Consider the following 20,462-nt stretch of genomic DNA (forward strand, 5'->3'; position numbering starts at 1 on the left):
AGAAGAGCTTTAGAAACATATTCCTGTAACTGTCAGAATAATAATGAGTTTCCAGAGCATGAGAACGAAGAAATAAGTGACTAAATGTGTCACTTTTAGAAACCAGTCATTTTGTAAACACAGCAGCAAACATAAACAACTCTGTATCATCAGAATGTAAAACAATTTTACATGTCACACAGGATAATTTGGAGGGGATAGCCGAGTAAATATGGCTCAAACGTTTTGGTCTCACAGAGAACAGTGTGTTTTTAACAAATGAAAGCAAAGACACAATTAAACTTTGTTAGAACAAAATAATCTCTTCAGATGCTTAGAAATTTCCTTCATTTTGAGCCCGTATATTATGGGATTAAGCAGCGGATGATACAGAAACAGCTGCAGCGTCATCACGAAGCGTGCAGCTTTTGGAAGATCCGACTCGACTCGAGCTATGATTACATCATACGCACACAGATACGAAAAGCTGATCAGAACCAACAAGTGAGGAACGCAGGTCTCAGCCGCCTTTCTCTGAAATGTTTTATTACTTTGATAAGCCATTATAAAAATCTTTGCATATGTAAAAACGGTGAAAAGCATCGGGAGCACTGCAACGTCTAATAAAACAGCAAGCCCAACTATCGTAGCCGTTCTTGATCTAACACAGTGAACTGTGTAAATGGCATTGTTGCAAAATATTCCCTCCAAATTAAGGTTGCATATCTTCGCTTTAGCGCACAGCACTGCTTGAACTGCAAGCTGACACGGAGGGAAAAGCCAAGCAAAAACCAGGAGACATTTCACCGTAGTTTTCCTCATGATGGTTGAATATCTCAGAGGTTTGCATATCGACACGTATCTATCAAAAGCCATGACTGCTAACAGTAAGAACTCTGATCCACCTACAGAATAAAACATGAAAAACTGAAAGACACAACCAGAGTACGGTATGACCTGCTTTTCAGAGAGGAAGTCGGTCAAAAGCTTCGGGTAAAAAGTGGAGCTGTAAATAACACAGTTAAACAATAAAGCGCCGATGAAGATGTACATCGGCTCATGGAGGTTTTTGTGAGTCCAGATCAAGTACACGATGGTGGCGTTGCTGCAAACTATCGAGACGTAAACTAAAAGCATAACCGTGAAATACAGATATCTGTATTTCTCCATTTCGACGTATCCACGAAGAGTTATATGGGTGTCGTTTAACTCATCCATAAATGTGTTCGTTCAAATGATCATCCATGAATGTTCTCACAAAAACACTGCAGGCATCTTGCATTTATTTATCGGCAGAGTTTGTATCTGACTCTGCACAGTTTCCAAAGCGAACTGTTTGCGCCAAGGGGAAGTTGTGTTTTTATCGGACGGCATTTCCCTCCAAAGATCTCACCTCTGGAGGCCTGTGATTCATCTGACATACACTGCAGCATTATGCAATAATAGCACTGGGAAAGCAATTCACAAAAAATTATTTAGTTGAAACTCAATGTCAAAAGGCCCTTAACCTCCGTGTACAGTTAATCATTATACTAAATGATGTCATATCTAAAGTTTGTGTCTGCATTTTGTTTCAGCCTAAGCACCATAAAGCATGTATCTTGATATGAAGTGTTTAAATGTATTTTCAAGTCAAAAGTTTATTCTTGTATCTTGTTCTCAGTTGTTTAGTTGAGCGTTTCTAGCAGGTGGGCATTTATTGATAACCGAGACCGAACGCACAATTTCCATTTTTACTGATAGCTAAGAAAAGCATTTCCTGTAATTAACCTAGATCATTTTCTGTTTGCGTGGTTTTCCATCTGTCTTGGATCATTCAAGCAAATGCCTCACTGTACCCAGGAAATCATAGAGAGTATTTCTGAAAAGAATAAACTTTGCCTTTAAACTCAGTTTGTTCCAAGTCTGATTCCAGGTAACACTTTAAAGTTATGATTGGACGTAAACACATTGGTACAATATCAAATCAAATGTATTTTGTAGCAGGAAAACAAATGACAAGTAAAGACAATGTGGCCACACGAGGCCTCGTTTCAGTCCTGAAAACCTCAAACATGATATCGACTGTAACTGGTTTAATCTTTATTGTTTGTGGCATAACTTACACATTTAAGATCTGATAAGTCTTAAACAAACAATGCAAAACATAAAGAGTTGATTTTGGAATGCTAATAATCTGTGTGCAGAACAAAGTATTGAATAATCTAATGTTTATATCAATTCATCAGCGTCACAACTATAGGACCTTAGCTTGAGAGAACAACCTTTTCAATTGTTTAGATATCTCCTTCATTTTTAAACCATATATGATTGGATTAAACAGAGGATGATACAGAACTGCCTGTAAAGTCATTATTAAACGCACTAGTTTTGTAAAGTTGGATCCCAGTCGGACTATGATGACATCAAACGCACACAAACAGGAGAAACTGATCAACACCAGCAGATGGGGTAAGCAGGTCTGAGCTGCTTTCTTTCTGACTTCTTTAGAGCTGCGATAGGATATGATAAATATTCTGGTGTAAGTAAAAACTATGAAAAGCAGAGGGAAGAATCCGATCATAACCAGTGCCACGGCACCAAATACAACATGCACCTCTGAATTTAAACAGTGGGCGCTATAAATTGAGTTATTGCAGAAAATTCCTTGAAATTTTGATTTACAGAGTTTCATATTGGAGCTCAATACCACCTGTACAGCAAGAACACTGGCAGGCACCAGCCAGGCCAAACTCAGGTAAATACTGACCGTGTTTCTCCCCATTACTGTTGCATATTGTAAAGGTTTACATATAGACACGTAGCGATCGTAGGCCATTGCTGCCAGCAGTAAAAACTCTGAGCCACTTAGAGAATAAAAGAGAAAAAACTGCAAATAACAAGCTGAATACGATACAATCTGCTTCTCAGATAGAAAATCTGACAGCAGTTTTGGATAAATGTTAGTGCTGAAAACAACAGAGTTCAGAAGCAAAGCAGCAATGAAAACGTACATGGGCTCATGGAGGTTTCTGTGCGTCCATATGAGATACACAATGGTCAGGTTACAGACGACGATGCAAACATATGCTGCTAGCATGACTGTAAAATAAAGATATCTGAATTTGTCCAACTCTACATGTCCTTCAAGGGTTATATATGTTTGATTAACTTCACCATCCATAAATGTGTTTCACAAAGACATAATAATATCATAAACAGCACAATAAATAACAGCTAACGTCACAGAACCTGACACAGACATTTAAACGCACATCGTTTGTACTCTCTCAAAATGTAGAAAGCAGCTGATCCTAGTGCGCTGAAAAAATTTTATATTGCTTTATTCACAATGGAGCTAATTAAAGACCTGCCCAGTTTTTTTTAACAAAGAACATGTCGCTGATAGCGACGATCTAACTGAGCATTTCCTGTCGGTTAGGCTACATATTAAAGCTGCTTTTCTCTTGGGATCTTTTGTTTTGCTTACAAACCCAAATGAGTCAATCCACAAATGGTAACCAGGGTGAGATAAGGTTTGCGATGCAAACTTAAGCACGCAAAGTACTTCAAACAGCCGCAAAACACAACAAATTGCACACCGAATTAAATTACATTTATTGTTCAATATACCAAAAAAGACATTCTCAGATTAATCAACTTGGAGGCAAAAATGATGGTGGCATCAACATAAAGACTTGTTGAGCGGATGAAAAACTGCAGTGTAAAATAAAACTTAAAACAATAAAACATGTCTGTCTCTATTGTTTGAAGGGTTAGTGTTCATGGACAATGTTGCTATAGCAACCTGACTCAGGTCCAGAAGACTGTTGTCTCTCATTCATTGTTTTTAGTGTTTTTAAAGGTAATAGCATGACTTGAGCTTGAGTCTGACTGAGCACTTTTATTTTTAAATTTATTTTTTAATGTTTTTATGTCAGTTTTATTATTACTTCCATTTTGTATTTTGTTGTAGTACTGCCAGTATTATTTTTTGTGTTGTATTTTTATTGTTGTCGAGCAACAATAAAAATACAACAACAGTTGAACAGTTGTTGAACTAATAAATACAAAAAAACCAACGGGTCGTACTCGAATGCTCAAGGCTAAAACACGTTAAACATCGTTTTTCTGTTGCAGATTGTGTTGTGGCTTTTGTAGCTCTGTTGTCTCTTGTTCTTTGGGGTGTGTTCGTACAGCGTCACTTCAGGCTGCAGCGTGAACACAGCCTATGTTGTAGCAAAGTGAAGGCGACTGTTTGGTCCAAAGCCTTGAGTTTATCCTTCAGGATTATGACTCCACTTGGAGTTAGCATTGGTATCCTGTCGTTTGGGAATGGGAGAGTGGTAGTATAACCCAGGTTAACATAACCCTCACTAAATGTAAGCCTTTTCATAAAAATAGCTATAAAATAGATAGGACATAAATAAATAAATAGGAGAATAAACAGGTCATAAAATTGTTAAAAATATAAAAAGTAATAATTACAATCATGATAAGTGTTGTATTTCATGTTATGATATTTTATTTGGTTAAAAAAAAAATCCGTATAAAACAGTTTTATTTTGTCAGCAGTTAAAACGGTCAAGTGTGAGATAAATCTCTTATTCTGAAGGGTCACATTGATGTGTAGCCCATGTGACTCGCTCCAGCCAACCGGATCGCTACGTTCTCTGGCGCCAGAAGAAGCAGAGAGCGTGAAGAAGAAAAGAACAAAGAAGCTAAGGGAGCTGTGCTGTGAGCAAGAGAAAGATCAGAGAAAATCGACGATTAAAAGTCTACCTGCTGTCTAGAAATATTTTTTCCATTTTCGGAGAAGGAACTTTCTGCATTTTTTTCAACCTGACTGCTTTCGGGATTGTGTTATATGTTACAGAACTGGATTTAGTGAGTTAAAAAGTGTATTTTACTTTCTGAGAATAATGTATTTGCAAGATATTTTAGTTTGTTGAAACGGAAAGCTAAAGTAGCGCATTTATGTTGTTTTATGTTCAAAAACTGTGTAAGTAACGGATGAGCTGGGGTGGGTGAAGCATGTCCCCCCCACCCACACACAATATTCAACCGCCAAGTCGGCGAATATATTACTTTATTCAGTACCAAGCAGAGTTAAACAAATTTTTGTTATGCTTTGTTGGTTATTAAACCAGGCCTTTAGAGGTTCTGCTGGAAATTGGACCGGGAAATTCCGAGTCGATTGCTGAGTTGCATTCCGCTCCTGAGAAACAAGATGGCGTACCGTAACCCAGGATCCCTGTGACCGCCGTCTAGCAGGAGCTACGCCCTCTGCTGGACGTTGCGAATCATCCAAACTGGTATGACCTGCCTATGTTTTCCTGCTGAAATAGCACTGGATTCAGAGAAACGGGATTAACCCTTCAGGATTATCAGAGAAAAAAATACTTTGATTTGAAGCACAAGAATCCGGGTATGGTTCGTTCTTTGGTTTTTTCGTTTCAAAATAAAATCGGAAAAACAAAACAAGCATGTGTTTTTTTATTTTTAAAACGAAATTAGAAAAACGGCAATTGGAAAAAGGGGGTAGGTTTTTTTTGTTTTTTTTTTAACTGCAATGGTTAAACCAAAGACAAGCTTTTATTTTGATGTTAATTCAACGGGACCTTATGGCGGAACCGGAAATGGAAGACCTGAACTCCCTGCACATAACTGTTACCAGTAGGTGGTGGTAATGTACACCTTGAGTTTCTTGCCAACCGCCATTAAAATCCACAAGAAGAACTTTTTCAGTTAGTGCTGCAGAATATACCAGTTTAAAAATGGATACATTTGTCTTATTTAGAGGGAATCGAGGCATTTCACTGAGAGCTGATGATCTTACAATCAACAAGATTTCTTTAATATTCCAAGTAAGTATTTAAGTCGTTACATTTGATAATCTTCAGTGTATGTTTAACAATAATTAACCGTAGGCCAACGCTAATGCTTCTTGCTGAGTTCTTAGTTTACTCATGGATTTAATAGTCCAGATTTGTTTTTTAATCTAATGTTTATGTTTTTAATCATTGGCATCGAGTGTTTTGGAATTTGGAATAACACGTAGGGCGAATACGACATCAGAAATTTTACATTTGAAGTAATAAAAAGTAAGCGTGTTATGGGCAAACCACACCATGTTTTATAACAAATGAATTTATTATTTACCATTTAGTTACTCCAACTTTTTCTTTTCTTTCAGGTGCGTGCAGACTCTTGTTTTTGACAGTAGACGACAACAGAGGTGTGTTGCCTGGTGAGGGAGGGGCTTTTGAAACTTCTCAACTAAGAGGCAGTAGTCACTATGAGGTCCATGGTGAGACCACTAGTGATACCTCAGCTGAAGCTGAAGCTCCTGTGAGGTTTGCCTTTCGCCGCCCCCAAAGTGCAAGTGCTTCAACTAGTTCCTCCTCTAGTCTTCAGGCTTCAAGAACCTGTGGAGTAAAGATGATGCAAAGGTAAAACTATAATAGGTTTTATAACAACAGTTATTTAACCTGTGACTTTATGCATCTAAATTGGTATTTTGTTTACCTTTGTAATAAAGGTCTTCATTACTTGACTGTACAACACTTAAAATGTGTGTTAAATGATAAAAGGAATGCATGTTCAATGATAAAAGAAACGGATACAAACAGATTGAAGTATCTCAGGAGTGTCTTTGTTGCTGAGGTAACTGATGGGGCCCTTGAAACTCAAAAAAACAATCAAAATTTTGAAAGCGGAGCTTACTTTTTTTGTGCCTCCCTATAAATGCATCAAGGTGTTTTAAGTTTCTTAAAAACCGCAACAAACATAAAACTGCCCCACTGAAAGGGAATGAAGTTGAATAAATCTCCTTACCGTATCGTCAGCAAATAACATGTTGGGAAATTAAGAGCATTTAGTCAGTTTCCATCTTGTTCCTGTGCCTCCCTATAAATGTGAGAAACAAATCAATCATATTTAGTAGAGGTGTGGCGATCGATCGGTCACCGATCATAATCGGGCCGATTTCCGTGAAGAAGTGCATGATCGGNAGCCTCCTCCGCTTACCAGCCCCGATCAACCCACCGCCACCCCACCTCCACCTTCAGCTCCCGGCTCTCAGGCCTCATCATCCTCTGACCGCCGCCATCCGGAACAGGCCCCGAGGGGTTCATATTCCCTCGCTGCATCAGGAATGTTCATCGAGCTTATCGAAGTCCAGCTCGAAGTCCTCGGCCGGGGCCTGATCGCCAAAGAACTTTGTGTTTATTTCCACGTTATTTTTGTCATTAAACCCTTTTAACTGCTTCCCTCTCTCCGTCTGAGTCTCTCCAGATTGAAATAACACTGCCCCACTGAAGAGGAATGATGTCGAATAAATCTCCTTGCACAGTATCGTCAGCAAATAACATGTTGGGAAATTAAGAACTTCTAGTCAGTTTCCATCTTGTTCCTGTGCTTCCCTATGAATGTGAGAAACAAATCAATCATATTTAGCTTACAAATATTAAAACACATAATGGATAAGTGCCATTGTTGGAACGTGTTAAAGAAGCTGCAACACTGACTCGCTGGTCAAATTTGTACCGAAAACCTTTAAGTAAAATACATCCCAACTCAAAAGAATTAACTCTCAGTAGGGGGTGTGCTGTGGTGGCGCAGTGGTTAAGCACAACCCACATATGGAAGCCTCAGTCCTCGACGTGGCTGTTGCAGGCTCAATTCCTGACCTGGTGACCTTTGCCGCATGTCTTCCCCCTCTTTTCTTACCCACCTTCCTGTCAACTAACTATCAAATAAAGGCCACTAGGTATAATAAAACCTTTTTTAAAAAAACTCTCAGTAGCCATTTTTAGGATAAGGCTTTTTATTTTTAATTAATCATATTATTTCAGAATCACGTCACATACTGTATATTGAACTTTGGAACTCTATCTGGAATTACTTGTTGAATGTGTAAATACTTTGTAGCTTTTTCTGTCATTTTCAGGGCAAAAATCATGGAATGATGTTCAAAACTACAAATCTACAAAACATAAAAACAAGCAAGACAACCACCAGATGTATCAATACAGTTATTTAAAAAGTTTATCAATTTGACTGTTTTAAAGTGAAACATTTAATTGTTGTGTTTAAAACAAAAAGTGTATTTTTTATTCATTAATTAGAAGCAAGATTATTACTTTAATAAAAAAAAAAGCCCCACACAATTCCACTTAGATTTTGGAGAAAGAGAGCAACTTTTTTAAATGTTTAGAGATTTCCTTCATTTTTAAGCCATATATAAATGGATTAAACAAAGGTTGAAACACAAGTACCTGCAAAGCCAATACGAAGCGAGCAGGTTTTGGAAAATCTGATTCCACTCGAGCTATGACTACCTCAAAAATAGACAAATAGGAAAAGTTTATTAAAACCAGCAGATGCGGCACACACGTCTCAGCAGCCTTTCTTCTAAATGCTTTTGAATTTTTATAGGAGATTATTAAAATCTTTGTATATGTAAATATTGTGAACAGCACAGGGAGCATTACAAGATCTAGCAATGAAAAAATCCCAAATATTGTAAGCGCTCTGGATTTCACACAGTGAAGAGTAAAAATGCCATTGTTACAGAATATTCCATCCAAATCTGAATGACATAATTGAGCTTTGCTGATCAGTATCGATCCCCTCCAATGTGAGAAGCAGGTACCAAACAGGCCAGAACCAGGAGAGATGTCACCGTAGTTTTCCTCATGATGGTTGGATATCTCAGAGGTTTACATATTGACACATATCTGTCAAAGGCCATGACTGCTAACAGAAAGAATTCAGTACCAGCTACAGAATAAAACATAAACAACTGAATAATGCAGGATGAATATGTTATGATCTGTCTTTCAGATAAAAAGTCGATCAAAAGCTTTGGGTAAATAGTCGTACTGTAAACAACAGAGTTAAACAGCAAAGCAGCAATGAAGATGTACATCGGCTCATGGAGGTTTTTGTGAAAACAGATAATATAAAAGACAGTTCCGTTACAGAGGAATATTAAAATATAAACCATCAACATCACAGTAAAATACAAATATTTCAACCTATTCATTTCTACATAACCATTTAACGTTATGTAGGTGATATTTACCTCGTCCATAAATCTTTTCGAATGTTCATTCAGTTAAACCTATGTAGTCGCTGCCCGCCAAGAAGCAAAATTTACCAACTGAATGATCTGGGTTGGTGCAAAGGATTTTATCTGTTTGCCTTATCCTACAAGGATCACATCTCTGGAGCTTTCTATCCAGCTCAGAGTAACCACAATAGGCCGCAATACTTTTAAGTATTCAAGAATACTTAAAAAGAAATGTTACATGATTTGTTTTTCCTAAATTAATTAGATCTGTATTCTCTGTGAAATCAAAGTCAGGAGGTCATTCCTGAATCCTTCATCTCAAAATGAGATTCGCAAGGGTGCATCTTTAGGTGAGCAGCATTTCTGCTGATAGGGTACCAAAAATATATAGATTGCATTTAAAATGAAAAACTTTGTAGCGCATTTATCTCATTCACTAATGTTAATTTGATAGAATAACTTACATTATCACGCTGTGATAAACAGATGTAATATCCTGACAACATGCTGGCTAATGTTAAAACAGCAAGATAAAAACGGGTAACAATGGCAACCAGCGACATTTGACATTTCAAAAGCCGGCTGTCTCTTTCAGCAGTCAAACTGCGTGCCCATGCACTGTGATCACAAACAAGTGATCCCTCTATAAATGTGTAGCCATAAAGCAGACTGTTGAGACAGATTATTCTGCAATTGACAAACTGTAAACACTTTGGACTGTGCTTCAGTATTAAAGTCACGGTAGCTGTCCTGTGTCTGGCCTCGCTCTCTAAGTGTCAGTGTGTGTTGTGGCCATTTATGCATATTTTGTGAATTGTAATTTCTACTACCGTGTTTTCCGGACTATAAACCGCTACTTTTTTCCTAAGGTTTGAACCATGCAGCTCGTAGCCCAGTGCGGCTTATATGTGGATTTTTCTTCAACCACCAGGGGGCTCTTTAGCAGGAAGTAAATCATTGGAAGTCAAATTGGAAATAAAAGAAGAAAGCACCCATTAAAACGGAATTAGGTTTTAATAGGGAATTGAAATTTGAGAATATTGTTGATCAGTTAAATAGCATTGAGGGCAAAAAGAAGATTTTTTGTTTTTTAAATCAAACTAGGATCATTATGAGAATTTGAGGCATAGATATTAGAATCTAGTAGAAGGCAGTAGTGCAACAATAATGGAAATAATGGATGCAAGCTGCTGTTGAAATCTAAAAAAGAAGCAAAGGAAGAAGAAGAAGAAAGCGCCCATTTTCATTTAGCACATGCTAGCAGACACGAAGGATCAGCACTTCTACTCTTACTGTTACCGTTTGGAAACTACCGTAATCAGTTCAATTAAGTCTAAACTTGGCAACTTTTTCTTTTTCAACCATAATAAATGTGATATTAAATTTACCAGTTATGACTCAAAGTTTGGGTGTCCGCCCCCCCTCTGCTGCTACTGCATCATTGTGGAAAACCTGGAGCGGCAGGTTTTCCACAATAATCTGCGGCTTATATGTGTATGTTTACCGTTTTTTGTTTTTTTTTAACTTTGGCATTGCGACTTATAGTCCGGAAAATACGGTAATTTAGTTTCTATTTTGGGAAATTATAATTTATTTAAGTTAGTTTAGCTCCAAAATCTGTAATTAACTTGTATATTTGAATGGATTAGATTATGTAGGTAATTTACGGAAGAGGATTAGGGCCACCAAAAAAAATTAAAAATAAAAAGAATTCTGAGATTTAAAGTCAGAATTCTTTTTTTTTTTTTTTTCAGTAGCCTTAATCCTCTTCTGTAGTAATTGATTAGACGCTCCCATTAATTTGAGTAATTAAAAACGAACCGGTGCTTGGTGGAGGCATTGTTTGGCAATGTTTGGTATGTTGACGAGAGGTTTTTGTTAATTATCTTTTCACCACTTTTTTGTACTTGAAACAGCAAATTTATTTTCATTTTTGGTTAAGTTGTAAGTCATTTTTGGTAATTATTTTGTCGTTATTTTTTACAAGAAATAAAGAATATAGTTTTTTAAGTCGGAAGTGCGTTCAAATCAAACCACCTGTTACCACCCACGGCCTTGGTTGGACTTTTGGTTTTTGGAACATAGAAGGCCGCGACAGAGTGAATGAGGTGATCCAGTAAATCCTCCCAAACAACATACAGTCCACAATAACGGTCCTTCAAGCAGATTACTATACCCATATCATCAAAATGGACACAATAAGAACACCAGTGATTATAGCTGGATGGCAACGGCACCTACCAGCCTACCTTCAGGGCAACCACATCAACTTTTCTCAGTCCCTCACATCTTGTCTTGCGCCACATAGAGTTGGCAAAATAAGTGCAAGTTCACAGCAGCAGCAGACCGGATCTGCTATTCAAGATGGTCAACTGCTTCCAACACTCGGGCTCTCACCCTGTCATCTCTCAGCAGAGCACTTCTAAACACAAGGTCACCGCAACACAAGTCAACTCAACCCCTACAACCTTAGAGAGCTTGCTAACTGGCTCAAAGTAAAGGCAGAAGCTTAAAGACGCTATGTGAAAATGGCACAATGCCAGTGGCCTAAAGGGTCCCATGTCTCCAGGAGAGAAAGACACACTCCAGCTTCCAAGCACTAAGTGCAGGCATGTTTGTTTGGCAGTCTGGAGCTGAAGGCGACTCGTCTGTTTTATTCTGCAATGGACAAACTGTAAACACTATGGACTGTGCTTCAGTATTAAAGTCACGGTAGCTGTCCTGTGTCGGTGTGATCCGAGGTGATCCAGTAAATCCTCCCAAACAACAGACAGTCCTCCCCCTCTACAGTAAAACTCAGGAGCCAGAAAACCAAACATCTTTTCTGTCAGTTGTCCCATGAACAAGTTTGCGACTTCTTATGTGTGCGTAGTGGAGTAAGTTGATCTACTGAGAGACAGTAGAGGACTGAGTTCTCTACTGCCACGACTCTCGACTGCATGTTTATACTTCAAGCTTACAAAGTTAGGCATAGTGATTAAATGCGATTGATCACAGCGCTAGAGTGTGATCAGTCTGATTAAATTCTTAACTTAAGACGTTTGTTGAAACTCTATTTATATTTACAGCCTACCATCCAGTCTGTTGTTCAGGTAAACACTGAGCTNTTAAAGCTGCTTTTCTCTTGGGATCTTTTGTTTTGCTTGCAAACCCAAATGAGTCAATCCACAAATGGTAACCAGGGTGAGATAAGGTTTGCGATGCAAACTTAAGCCCACAAAGTACTTCAAACAGCCACAAAACACAACAAATTGCACACCGAATTAAATTACATTTATTGTTCAATATACCAAAAAAAGACATTCTCAGAATATTTGACTTAGAGGCAACAATGGCAATGGCATCAACTTAAAGACTTGTTGAGCGGATGAAAATCTGCAGTAAAATAAAACTGAAAACAATAAAACATGTCTGTCTCTATTGATTTAAGCGTTAGTGTTCATGGACAATGTTGCTATAGCAACCTGACTCAGATCCAGAAGACTGTTGTCTCTCATTCACTGTTTTTAGTGTTTTTAAAGGTACGAGCACTTTTATTTTTAAATTATTTTATTATTTAACGTTTTTATTTCAGTTTTATCATTACTTCCATTTGGTATTTTGTTGAAGTACTGCCAGTATTATGTTGTTTGTGTTGTATTTTTATTGTTGTTGAACAGTCTGTAAAAAATAAACACAAAAAACCAACGGATCATACTCGAATGCTCAAGGCTAAAATACGTCTTCTGTTGCAGATTGTGTTTTGTTGTGGCTTTTGCTGCTCTGTTGTGCCTTGTTCTTTGGCTTGGGTTGGGTTGGGTTGGGTTGTTCGTACAGCGTCACTTCAGGCTGCAGTGTGAACGCAGTCTATGTTGTAGCAAAGTGAAGACGACTGTTTGGTCCAAAGCCTTGAGTTTATCCTTCAGTTTTATGACTTCACTTAGAGTTAGCATTGGTATCCTGTCGTTTGGGAACGGGAGAGTGGTAGGTAACGGGAATATGTGGGATTTTGGGGTTAATCAGCTCAGAATTATCATTTTTTTAATCCTTTTCCTGCAACCTGATTGCTTCCTCTTTGTTAATTCATATTTTACATGACTAATGAAAGCAGCACAAAAGTACAAATTTTCAATTGGAATATTTGAGGTTTAAATTTTGCTGTCACAGGATTAAGGGAAGTCGGCAAATCCAATCTGTCACTTCGGGATTAGAGCTTGGTTCTAAGGACTTAGTCGATTGAGCTAGCGTGCAAAGCGGGCTGGGCCCGCAGAACCATCAGTAGCTACGTTTTGTAGCATGCTGCTCATTTGTACGACTTCAGTAAACAAACTCGCCAGATTAGCAGAACGAGTTTCTCTGTGTTGTGAAGGGCTGGTGCAGGTGAGCACAGGATCCTGTACTCTTAGGATGCATCAAGGTGGCCATTGAGGGATTAAATTAATTTTCATAAAAACCCCAACAAACATAACACTGCCCCACTGAAGAGGAATGATGTCGAATAAATCTCCTTGCACAGTATCGTCAGCAAATAACATGTTGGGAAATTAAGAACTTCTAGTCAGTTTCCATCTTGTTCCTGTGCTTCCCTATGAATGTGAGAAACAAATCAATCATATTTAGCTTACACATATTAAAAGACATAATGGATAAGTGCCAATGTTGGAACGTCTTAAAGAAGCTGCAACACTGACTCGCTGGTCAAATCTGTATCGAAAACCTTTAAGTAAAATACATCCCAACTCAAAACAATTAACTCTCAGTAGGGGGTGTGCTGTGGTGGCGCAGTGGTTAAGCACAACCCACATATGGAAGCCTCAGTCCTCGATGTGGCTGTTGCAGGTTCAATTCCTGACCTGGTGACCTTTACTGCATGTCCTCCCTCTCTCTTGTTACCCACCTTCCTGTCAACTAACTATCAAATAAAGGCCACTAGGTATAATAAAACCTTTTTTAAAAAAACTCTCAGTAGCCATTTTTAGGATAAGGCTTTTTATTTTTAATTAATCATATTATTTCAGAATCACGTCACATACTGTATATTGAACTTTGGAACTCTATCTGGAATTACTTGTTGAATGTGTAAATACTTTGTAGCTTTTTTGTCATTTTCAGGGCAAAAATCATGGAATGATGTTCAAAACTACAAATCTACAAAACATAAAAACAAGCAAGACAACCACCAGATGTGTCAATACAGTTATTTAGAAAGTTTATCAATTTGACTGTTTTAAAGTGAAACATTTAATTGTTGTGTTTAAAACAAAAAGTGTATTTTTTATTCGTTAATTATAAGCAAGATTATTACTTTAATAAATAAAAAAAAGCCCCACACAATTCCACTTAGATTGTGGAGAAAGAGAGCAACTTTTTTAAATGTTTAGAGATTTCCTTCATTTTTAAGCCATATATAAATGGATTAAACAAAGGTTGATACAAAAATATTTGCAAAGTCATTACAAAGCGAGCAGGTTTTGGAAAATCTGATTCCACTCGAGCTATGACCACGTCGTATGTAGACAAATAGGAGAAGCTGATTAAAACCAGCAGATGCGGCACACACGTCTCAGCAGCCTTTCTTCTAAATGCTTTTGAACTTTTATAGGAGATTATTAAAATCTTTGTATATGTAAATATTGTGAACAGCACAGGGAGCATTGCAAGATTTAGCAATGAAAAAATCCCAAATATTGTAAGCGCTCTGGATTTCACACAGTGAAGAGTAAAAATGCCATTGTTACAGAATATTCCATCCAATTCTGAATGACATAATTGAACTTTGCTGATCAGTATCGCTTCTCCTGCAATGTGACAAGCAGGTACAAAATAGGCCAGAACCAGGAGAGACGTCACCGTAGATTTCCTCATGATGGTTGGATATCTCAGAGGTTTACATATTGACACATATCTGTCAAAGGCCATGACTGCTAACAGAAAGAATTCAGTACCAGCTACAGAATAAAACATAAACAACTGAATAATGCAGGATGAATATGTTATGATCTGTTTTTCAGATAAAAAGTCGATCAAAAGCTTTGGGTAAATAGTCGTACTGTAAACAACAGAGTTAAACAGCAAAGCAGCAATGAAGATGTACATCGGCTCATGGAGGTTTTTGTGAAAACAGATAATATAAAAGACAGTTCCGTTACAGAGGAATATTAAAATATAAACCATCAACATCACAGTAAAATACAGATATTTCAACCTATTCATTTCTACATAACCATTTAACGTTATGTAGGTGATATTTACCTCGTCCATAAATCTTTTCCGATGTTCATTCAGTTAAGTAAATAGCTAAAGAGCAGATGCATATTTTCCCAAGAAGTAAAATTTGCCAACTGAATGATCTGGGTTGGTGCAAAGGATTTTATCTGTTTGCCTTATCCTACAAGGATCACATCTCTGGAGCTTTCTATCCAGCTCAGAGTAACCACTCTGGACACACTATAAGTCGCACCTACAATTTATTTATTTATTTTTTTAAACTGGAAAACGTACATTTATGAACCGCTGGTATCTCCACCGCTCTCGGTTTTCCATAAGAACCCAGCAGAGGGCAGCGTTCTAATAGATCTTCTGGATCTATTAAGAACGCAGCCCTGTGTCTTCAAAGCCGAACTATGGTTTCATTCACGCCAAGCATACGTGCAGCACTTGCAGATTACGTTTCCAATTTTGACTACCATTGATTCACTTCCTGCTAAAAAGCCCCCGGGTGGTTGAAGAATAATCCACACAAAAGCCGCACCGGGCTACAAGCCGCATGGTTCAAACGTAGGAAAAAAGTAGCGTCTTATAGTCCGAAAAATACATATTCTCTGTGAAATGAAAGTCAGAAGGTAATTTTTTTTATTCTCTGTCTCAAAATGAGATTCACAAGGGTGCATCTTTACGTGAGCAGCATTTAAGCCAATACTGTACCAAAAAATATTTTTTGCATTTAAAATGAAAAGCTTTGTAGCTCATTTATCTCATTCACTAATGTTAATTTGATAGAATAACTTACATTATCACGCTGTGATAAACAGTTGTAGTATGCTGACAACATGCTGGCTAATGTTAAAACAGCAAGATAAATACGGGTAACAATGGCAACCAGCGACATTTGACATTTCAAAAGCCGGCTGTCTCTTTCAGCCCATGCACTGTGATCACAAACAAGTGATCCCTCTATAAATGTGTAGCCATAAAGCAGACTGTTGAGACAGATTATTCTGCAATTGACAAACTGTAAACACTTTGGACTGTGCTTCAGTATTAAAGTCATGGTAGCTGCCCTTTGTCTGGCCTCGCTCTCTAAGTGTCAGTGTGTGTTGTGGCCATTTATGCTAATTTTGTGAATTATAATTTCTACTACAGTGTTTTCCGGACTATAAACCGCTACTTTTTTCCTAAGCTTTGAACCATGCAGCTTATAGCCCGGTGCAGCTGATATGTGGATTTTTCTTCAAACACCAGGGGGCTCTTTAGCAGGAAGTGAATCATTGGAAGTCAAAATTGGAAATAAAAGATGAAAGCGCCCATTAAAATGGAAATAGGTTTTGAGTAATAGATATTAGGATCCAATAGATGGCAGTAGTGCAGCAATAATGGAGATAATGAATGCAAGCTGCTGTTGAAATCTAAAGAAGAAGCAGAGGAAGAAGAAGAAAGCGCCCATTTTCATTTAGCCCATGCTAGTAGCAGATACGAAGGATCAGCACTTTTACTGTTAAAGTTACCGTTCGGAAACTACCGTAATCAGTTCAGTTAAATCTAAACTTGGCAACTTTTTCTTTTTCAACCCTAATAAATGTGATATTCAATTGACCTGTTATGACTCAAATTTTGGGTGTCCGCCCCCCTCTGCTGTGTGCTGCTGCATCGTTGTGGAAAACCTAGAGCGGCAGAGATATCTGAGGCTTATAGCCCGTTGCAGCTTAGTATGTTTACTGGTATGTTTACCAGTATGTTGACTGTTTTTTTTTTGTTTGTTTGTTTGTTTTTTTTTTTAATTTTGGGGTTGCGGCTAATAGTCCGGAAAATACGGTAATTGAGTTTTCTATTTTGGGAAGTTAGAATTTATTTAAGTTAGTCTAAATCGAAAATCTGTCATTAATTTGTATATTTGAATTGATTAGATTATGTTGGTAATTGGTTAGACCCTACCATTAATTTGAGTAATAAAAACGCACCGGGTTCTTGGTGGATTCATTGTTTGGCAATGTTTGGTGTGTTGACGGGAGGTTTTTGTAAATTATTTTTTGACCACTTTTTTCTACTTGAAATATCAAATTTATTTTCATTTTTGGTTAAGTTGTAAGACATTTTTGGTAATTATTTTGTCGTTATTTTTTACAAGAAATAAAGAATATATTTTTCAAGTCGAAAGTGCGTTCAAATCAAACCATCTGTTACCACCCACGGCCTTGGTTGGACTTTTGGGTTTTGGAACATAGAAGGCCGCGACAGAGTGGATGAGGTGATCCAGTAAATCCCTCTCAAACATACAGTCCACAATAACGGTCCTTTGAGTAGATTACTATACCCATATCATAAAAATGGACACAATGAGAACACCAGTGATTACAGCTGGATGGCAACGGCACCTACCAGCCCTTCAGGGCAACCGCATCAACCTTTCTCAGTCCCTCACATCTTATCTTGCGCCACATAGAGTTGACAACCTAAGTGCACAGCAGCTGCAGACCGGATCTGCTATTCAAGATGGTCAACTGCTTCCAACACTCGGGCTCTCACCCTGTCATCTCTCAGCAGAGCACTTCTAAACACAAGGTCGCCGCAACACAAGTCAACTCAACCCCTACAACCTTAGAGACCTTGCTAACTGGCTCAACGTAAAGGCAGAAGCTTAAAGACGCTATGTGAAAATGGCACAATGCCAGTGGCCTAAAGGGTCCCATGTCTCCAGGAGAGAAAGACACACTCCAGCTTCCAAGCACTAAGTGCAGGCATGTTTGTTTGGCAGTCTGGAGCTGAAGACTGCCAGACTCGTCTGTTTTACACAGATTATTCTGCAATGGACAAACTGTAAACACTTTGGACTTCAGTATTAAAGTCACGGTAGCTGTCCTGTGTCGGTGTGATCCGAGGTGATCCAGTAAATCCTCCCAAACAACAGACAGTCCTCCCCCTCTACAGTAAAACTCAGGAGCCAGAAAACCAAACATCTTTTCTGTCAGTTGTCCCATGAACAAGTTTGCGACTTCTTATGTGTGCGTAGTGGAGTAAGTTGATCTACTGAGAGACAGTAGAGGACTGAGTTCTCTACTGTCACGACTCTCGACTGCATGTTTATGTTTCAATCTTACTAAGTTAGGCATAGTGATTAACTGCGATTGATCACAGTGCTAGAATGTGATCAGTCTGATTAAATTCTTCAGATGTTTGTTGAAACTATATTTATATTTACAGCCTACCATCCAGTCTGTTGTTCTGGTTAACACTGAGCTGTATATATTATCCAGATGTTTTCACCCAGATGACATGTTAGAAATTTATTTTCTGTTATTATCCAGTTAATATTTATAAAGTTTAAATTGAAAATTAGTGAATCTTATTTCAGTTTCACTTAGAAAAAATAAAAATTTCCTATCTCTGTAATGGACATTAAATCATTTTTGCCCAACTTTTCCCAGATCAATAAATTAAAGGTAAATTGTAACGCAGGTTATTTGTGTGTAAAAATGAGGTCATTTTAATCATAAAACATATTTCTAACTGTACAATGTGATGATGATGATAGTCATGAACACAAAACAGCACTGACTTTCTCACAAACTGTCAACTCATTACAAACAATGTAGTAAAAATTGTCACTTTTTAAAAATTGTAAATTAATTGTTATATGGAGAGCAAACAAAGTCAAATTTTAACCCCAGATAAAACTAGAGGTAGATGTGATACATGAAAAAAAAGCACAATTCCACTCAGATTTTGGACAAAGAGAGCAACTGTTTTAAATGTTTAGAGATTTCCTTCATTTTTAAGCCATATATAAATGGATTAAACAAAGGTTGAATCACAAGTAACTGCAAAGCCAATACAAAGCGAGCAGGTTTTGGAAAATCTGATTCCACTCGAGCTATGACTACCTCAAAAATAGACAAATAGGAAAAGTTGATTAAAACCAGCAGATGCGGCACACACGTCTCAGCAGCCTTTCTTCTAAATGTTTTTGAACTTTTATAGGAGATTATTAAAATTTTTGTATATGTAAATATTGTAAAGACCACAGGAATCATTGCAAGATTTAGCAACGAAAAAATCCCAAATATTGTAAGCGCTCTGGATTTCACACAGTGAAGAGTAAAAATGACATTGTTACAGAATATTCCATCCAAATCTGAATGACATAATTGAACTTCACTGATCAGTATCGCTTCTCCTCCAATGTGAGAAGCAGGTACCAAACAGGCCAGAACCAGGAGAGATGTCACCGTAGTTTTCCTCATGATGGTTGGATATCTCAGAGGTTTACATATTGACACATATCTGTCAAAGGCCATGACTGCTAACAGAAAGAATTCAGTACCAGCTAGAGAATAAAAGATAAACAACTGAATAATGCAGGATGAATATTTTATGATCTGTCTTTCAGATAAAAAGTCAATCAAAAGCTTTGGGTAAACAGTCGTACTGTAAACAATAGAGTTAAACTGCAAAGCAGCAATGAAGATGTACATCGGCTCATGGAGGTTTTTGTGAAAACAGATAATATAAACGATTGTTCCATTACTGCAGCATATTACAATATAGAACATCAACATCACAGTGAAATACAAATACTTTAGTTTGTTCATTTCTACATAACCAGTTAACGTTATGTAGGTGATATTTACCTCGTCCATAAATGTTTACCAATGTTCATTTGGTCAGACAAATGGCTTAAACGTCTTGCACAAACACAATTCACAGACTGCATCGTCTCAGTTTGCGTAAATGTTTTTATCAGTTTGCATTAGGGATCACGCCTCTGGAGGCCTTCATTGCTGTTCAAGTTCTTCAACTAATTTACCAACTTAAATAACTCAAACTCACAAAGTTAAACACATCTAAGGTAAAGCAGACTTAAAAGAAATGTTGCTTGTGTGTTTTCAAATAAGTAAATTAGATTTGAATTCTCTGTGTCCTGAAATGAACACACTATGCATAAACCAGCCTAGTGTGGGACTGGTTTACCCAGTTCAAAGGGAGAGTACTATGGACACTAGGCCTTTAGTATATTTGTGTTCATATTGGCTCATCATAAAATAAACAGGTCCACTGTGAGGTTGACTTGAACGTAAAGTAATTCAGCTCATCATCAATCGCGCCACTGACATGGATGCAGAAATAAACTGACAAAGTTTAAAAGATCAGCTGATCACCAATCTAGAACCTGGTAGTGTGTAGAGGAAACAGAACAATAGTAGGAAACAGCAACTCACACAAAATAAAGTATACG

At 37.6% G+C, this 20,462-nt stretch overlaps 4 protein-coding genes and 1 pseudogene across 4 annotated transcripts; all 5 read right to left on the minus strand.

Annotated features, from left to right (window-relative positions):
• Positions 1–276: 276 nt before the first annotated feature.
• On the minus strand, positions 277–1,213 carry LOC106938952 (olfactory receptor 11A1-like). The gene has a single exon (XM_015021165.1). It carries the CDS (start codon positions 1,195–1,197, stop codon positions 277–279), a length of 921 nt encoding a protein of 306 aa, XP_014876651.1. The 5' UTR covers positions 1,198–1,213.
• A 969-nt stretch (positions 1,214–2,182) lies between these two features.
• Positions 2,183–3,207, minus strand: LOC106938964 (olfactory receptor 51E1-like). The gene has a single exon (XM_015021178.1). The coding sequence runs from the start codon at positions 3,140–3,142 to the stop codon at positions 2,216–2,218; it is 927 nt and encodes a 308-aa protein (XP_014876664.1). The 5' UTR covers positions 3,143–3,207; the 3' UTR covers positions 2,183–2,215.
• Positions 3,208–8,135: 4,928 nt separating this feature from the next.
• Positions 8,136–9,055, minus strand: LOC106938953 (olfactory receptor 13C2-like; annotated as a pseudogene).
• A 5,298-nt stretch (positions 9,056–14,353) lies between these two features.
• LOC106938945 (olfactory receptor 11G2-like) lies at positions 14,354–15,516 on the minus strand. Its single transcript, XM_015021156.1, has 2 exons — positions 15,503–15,516; positions 14,354–15,278 (listed from the first exon to the last, which is right to left on the minus strand). The coding sequence occupies exons 1-2, from the start codon at positions 15,514–15,516 to the stop codon at positions 14,354–14,356; spliced, it is 939 nt and encodes a 312-aa protein (XP_014876642.1).
• A 3,429-nt stretch (positions 15,517–18,945) lies between these two features.
• LOC106938944 (olfactory receptor 13C2-like) lies at positions 18,946–19,866 on the minus strand. Its single transcript, XM_015021155.1, has one exon. It carries the CDS (start codon positions 19,864–19,866, stop codon positions 18,946–18,948), a length of 921 nt encoding a protein of 306 aa, XP_014876641.1.
• Between the last annotated feature and the right edge of the window lie 596 nt (positions 19,867–20,462).

This window comes from Poecilia latipinna, unplaced genomic scaffold, assembly GCF_001443285.1.
Source record: "Poecilia latipinna isolate Pla-1442-1.1 unplaced genomic scaffold, P_latipinna-1.0 Scaffold2735, whole genome shotgun sequence".
Taxonomy (NCBI): Eukaryota; Metazoa; Chordata; class Actinopteri; order Cyprinodontiformes; family Poeciliidae; genus Poecilia; species Poecilia latipinna.

Excerpts from the sequence above, each read along its gene's own strand:
- LOC106938952 (XM_015021165.1), bottom strand. The coding sequence starts at position 1,197 with ATGGATGAGTTAAACGACACCCATATAACTCTTCGTGGATACGTCGAA.
- LOC106938964 (XM_015021178.1), bottom strand. The coding sequence starts at position 3,142 with ATGGATGGTGAAGTTAATCAAACATATATAACCCTTGAAGGACATGTA.
- LOC106938944 (XM_015021155.1), bottom strand. The coding sequence starts at position 19,866 with ATGGACGAGGTAAATATCACCTACATAACGTTAACTGGTTATGTAGAA.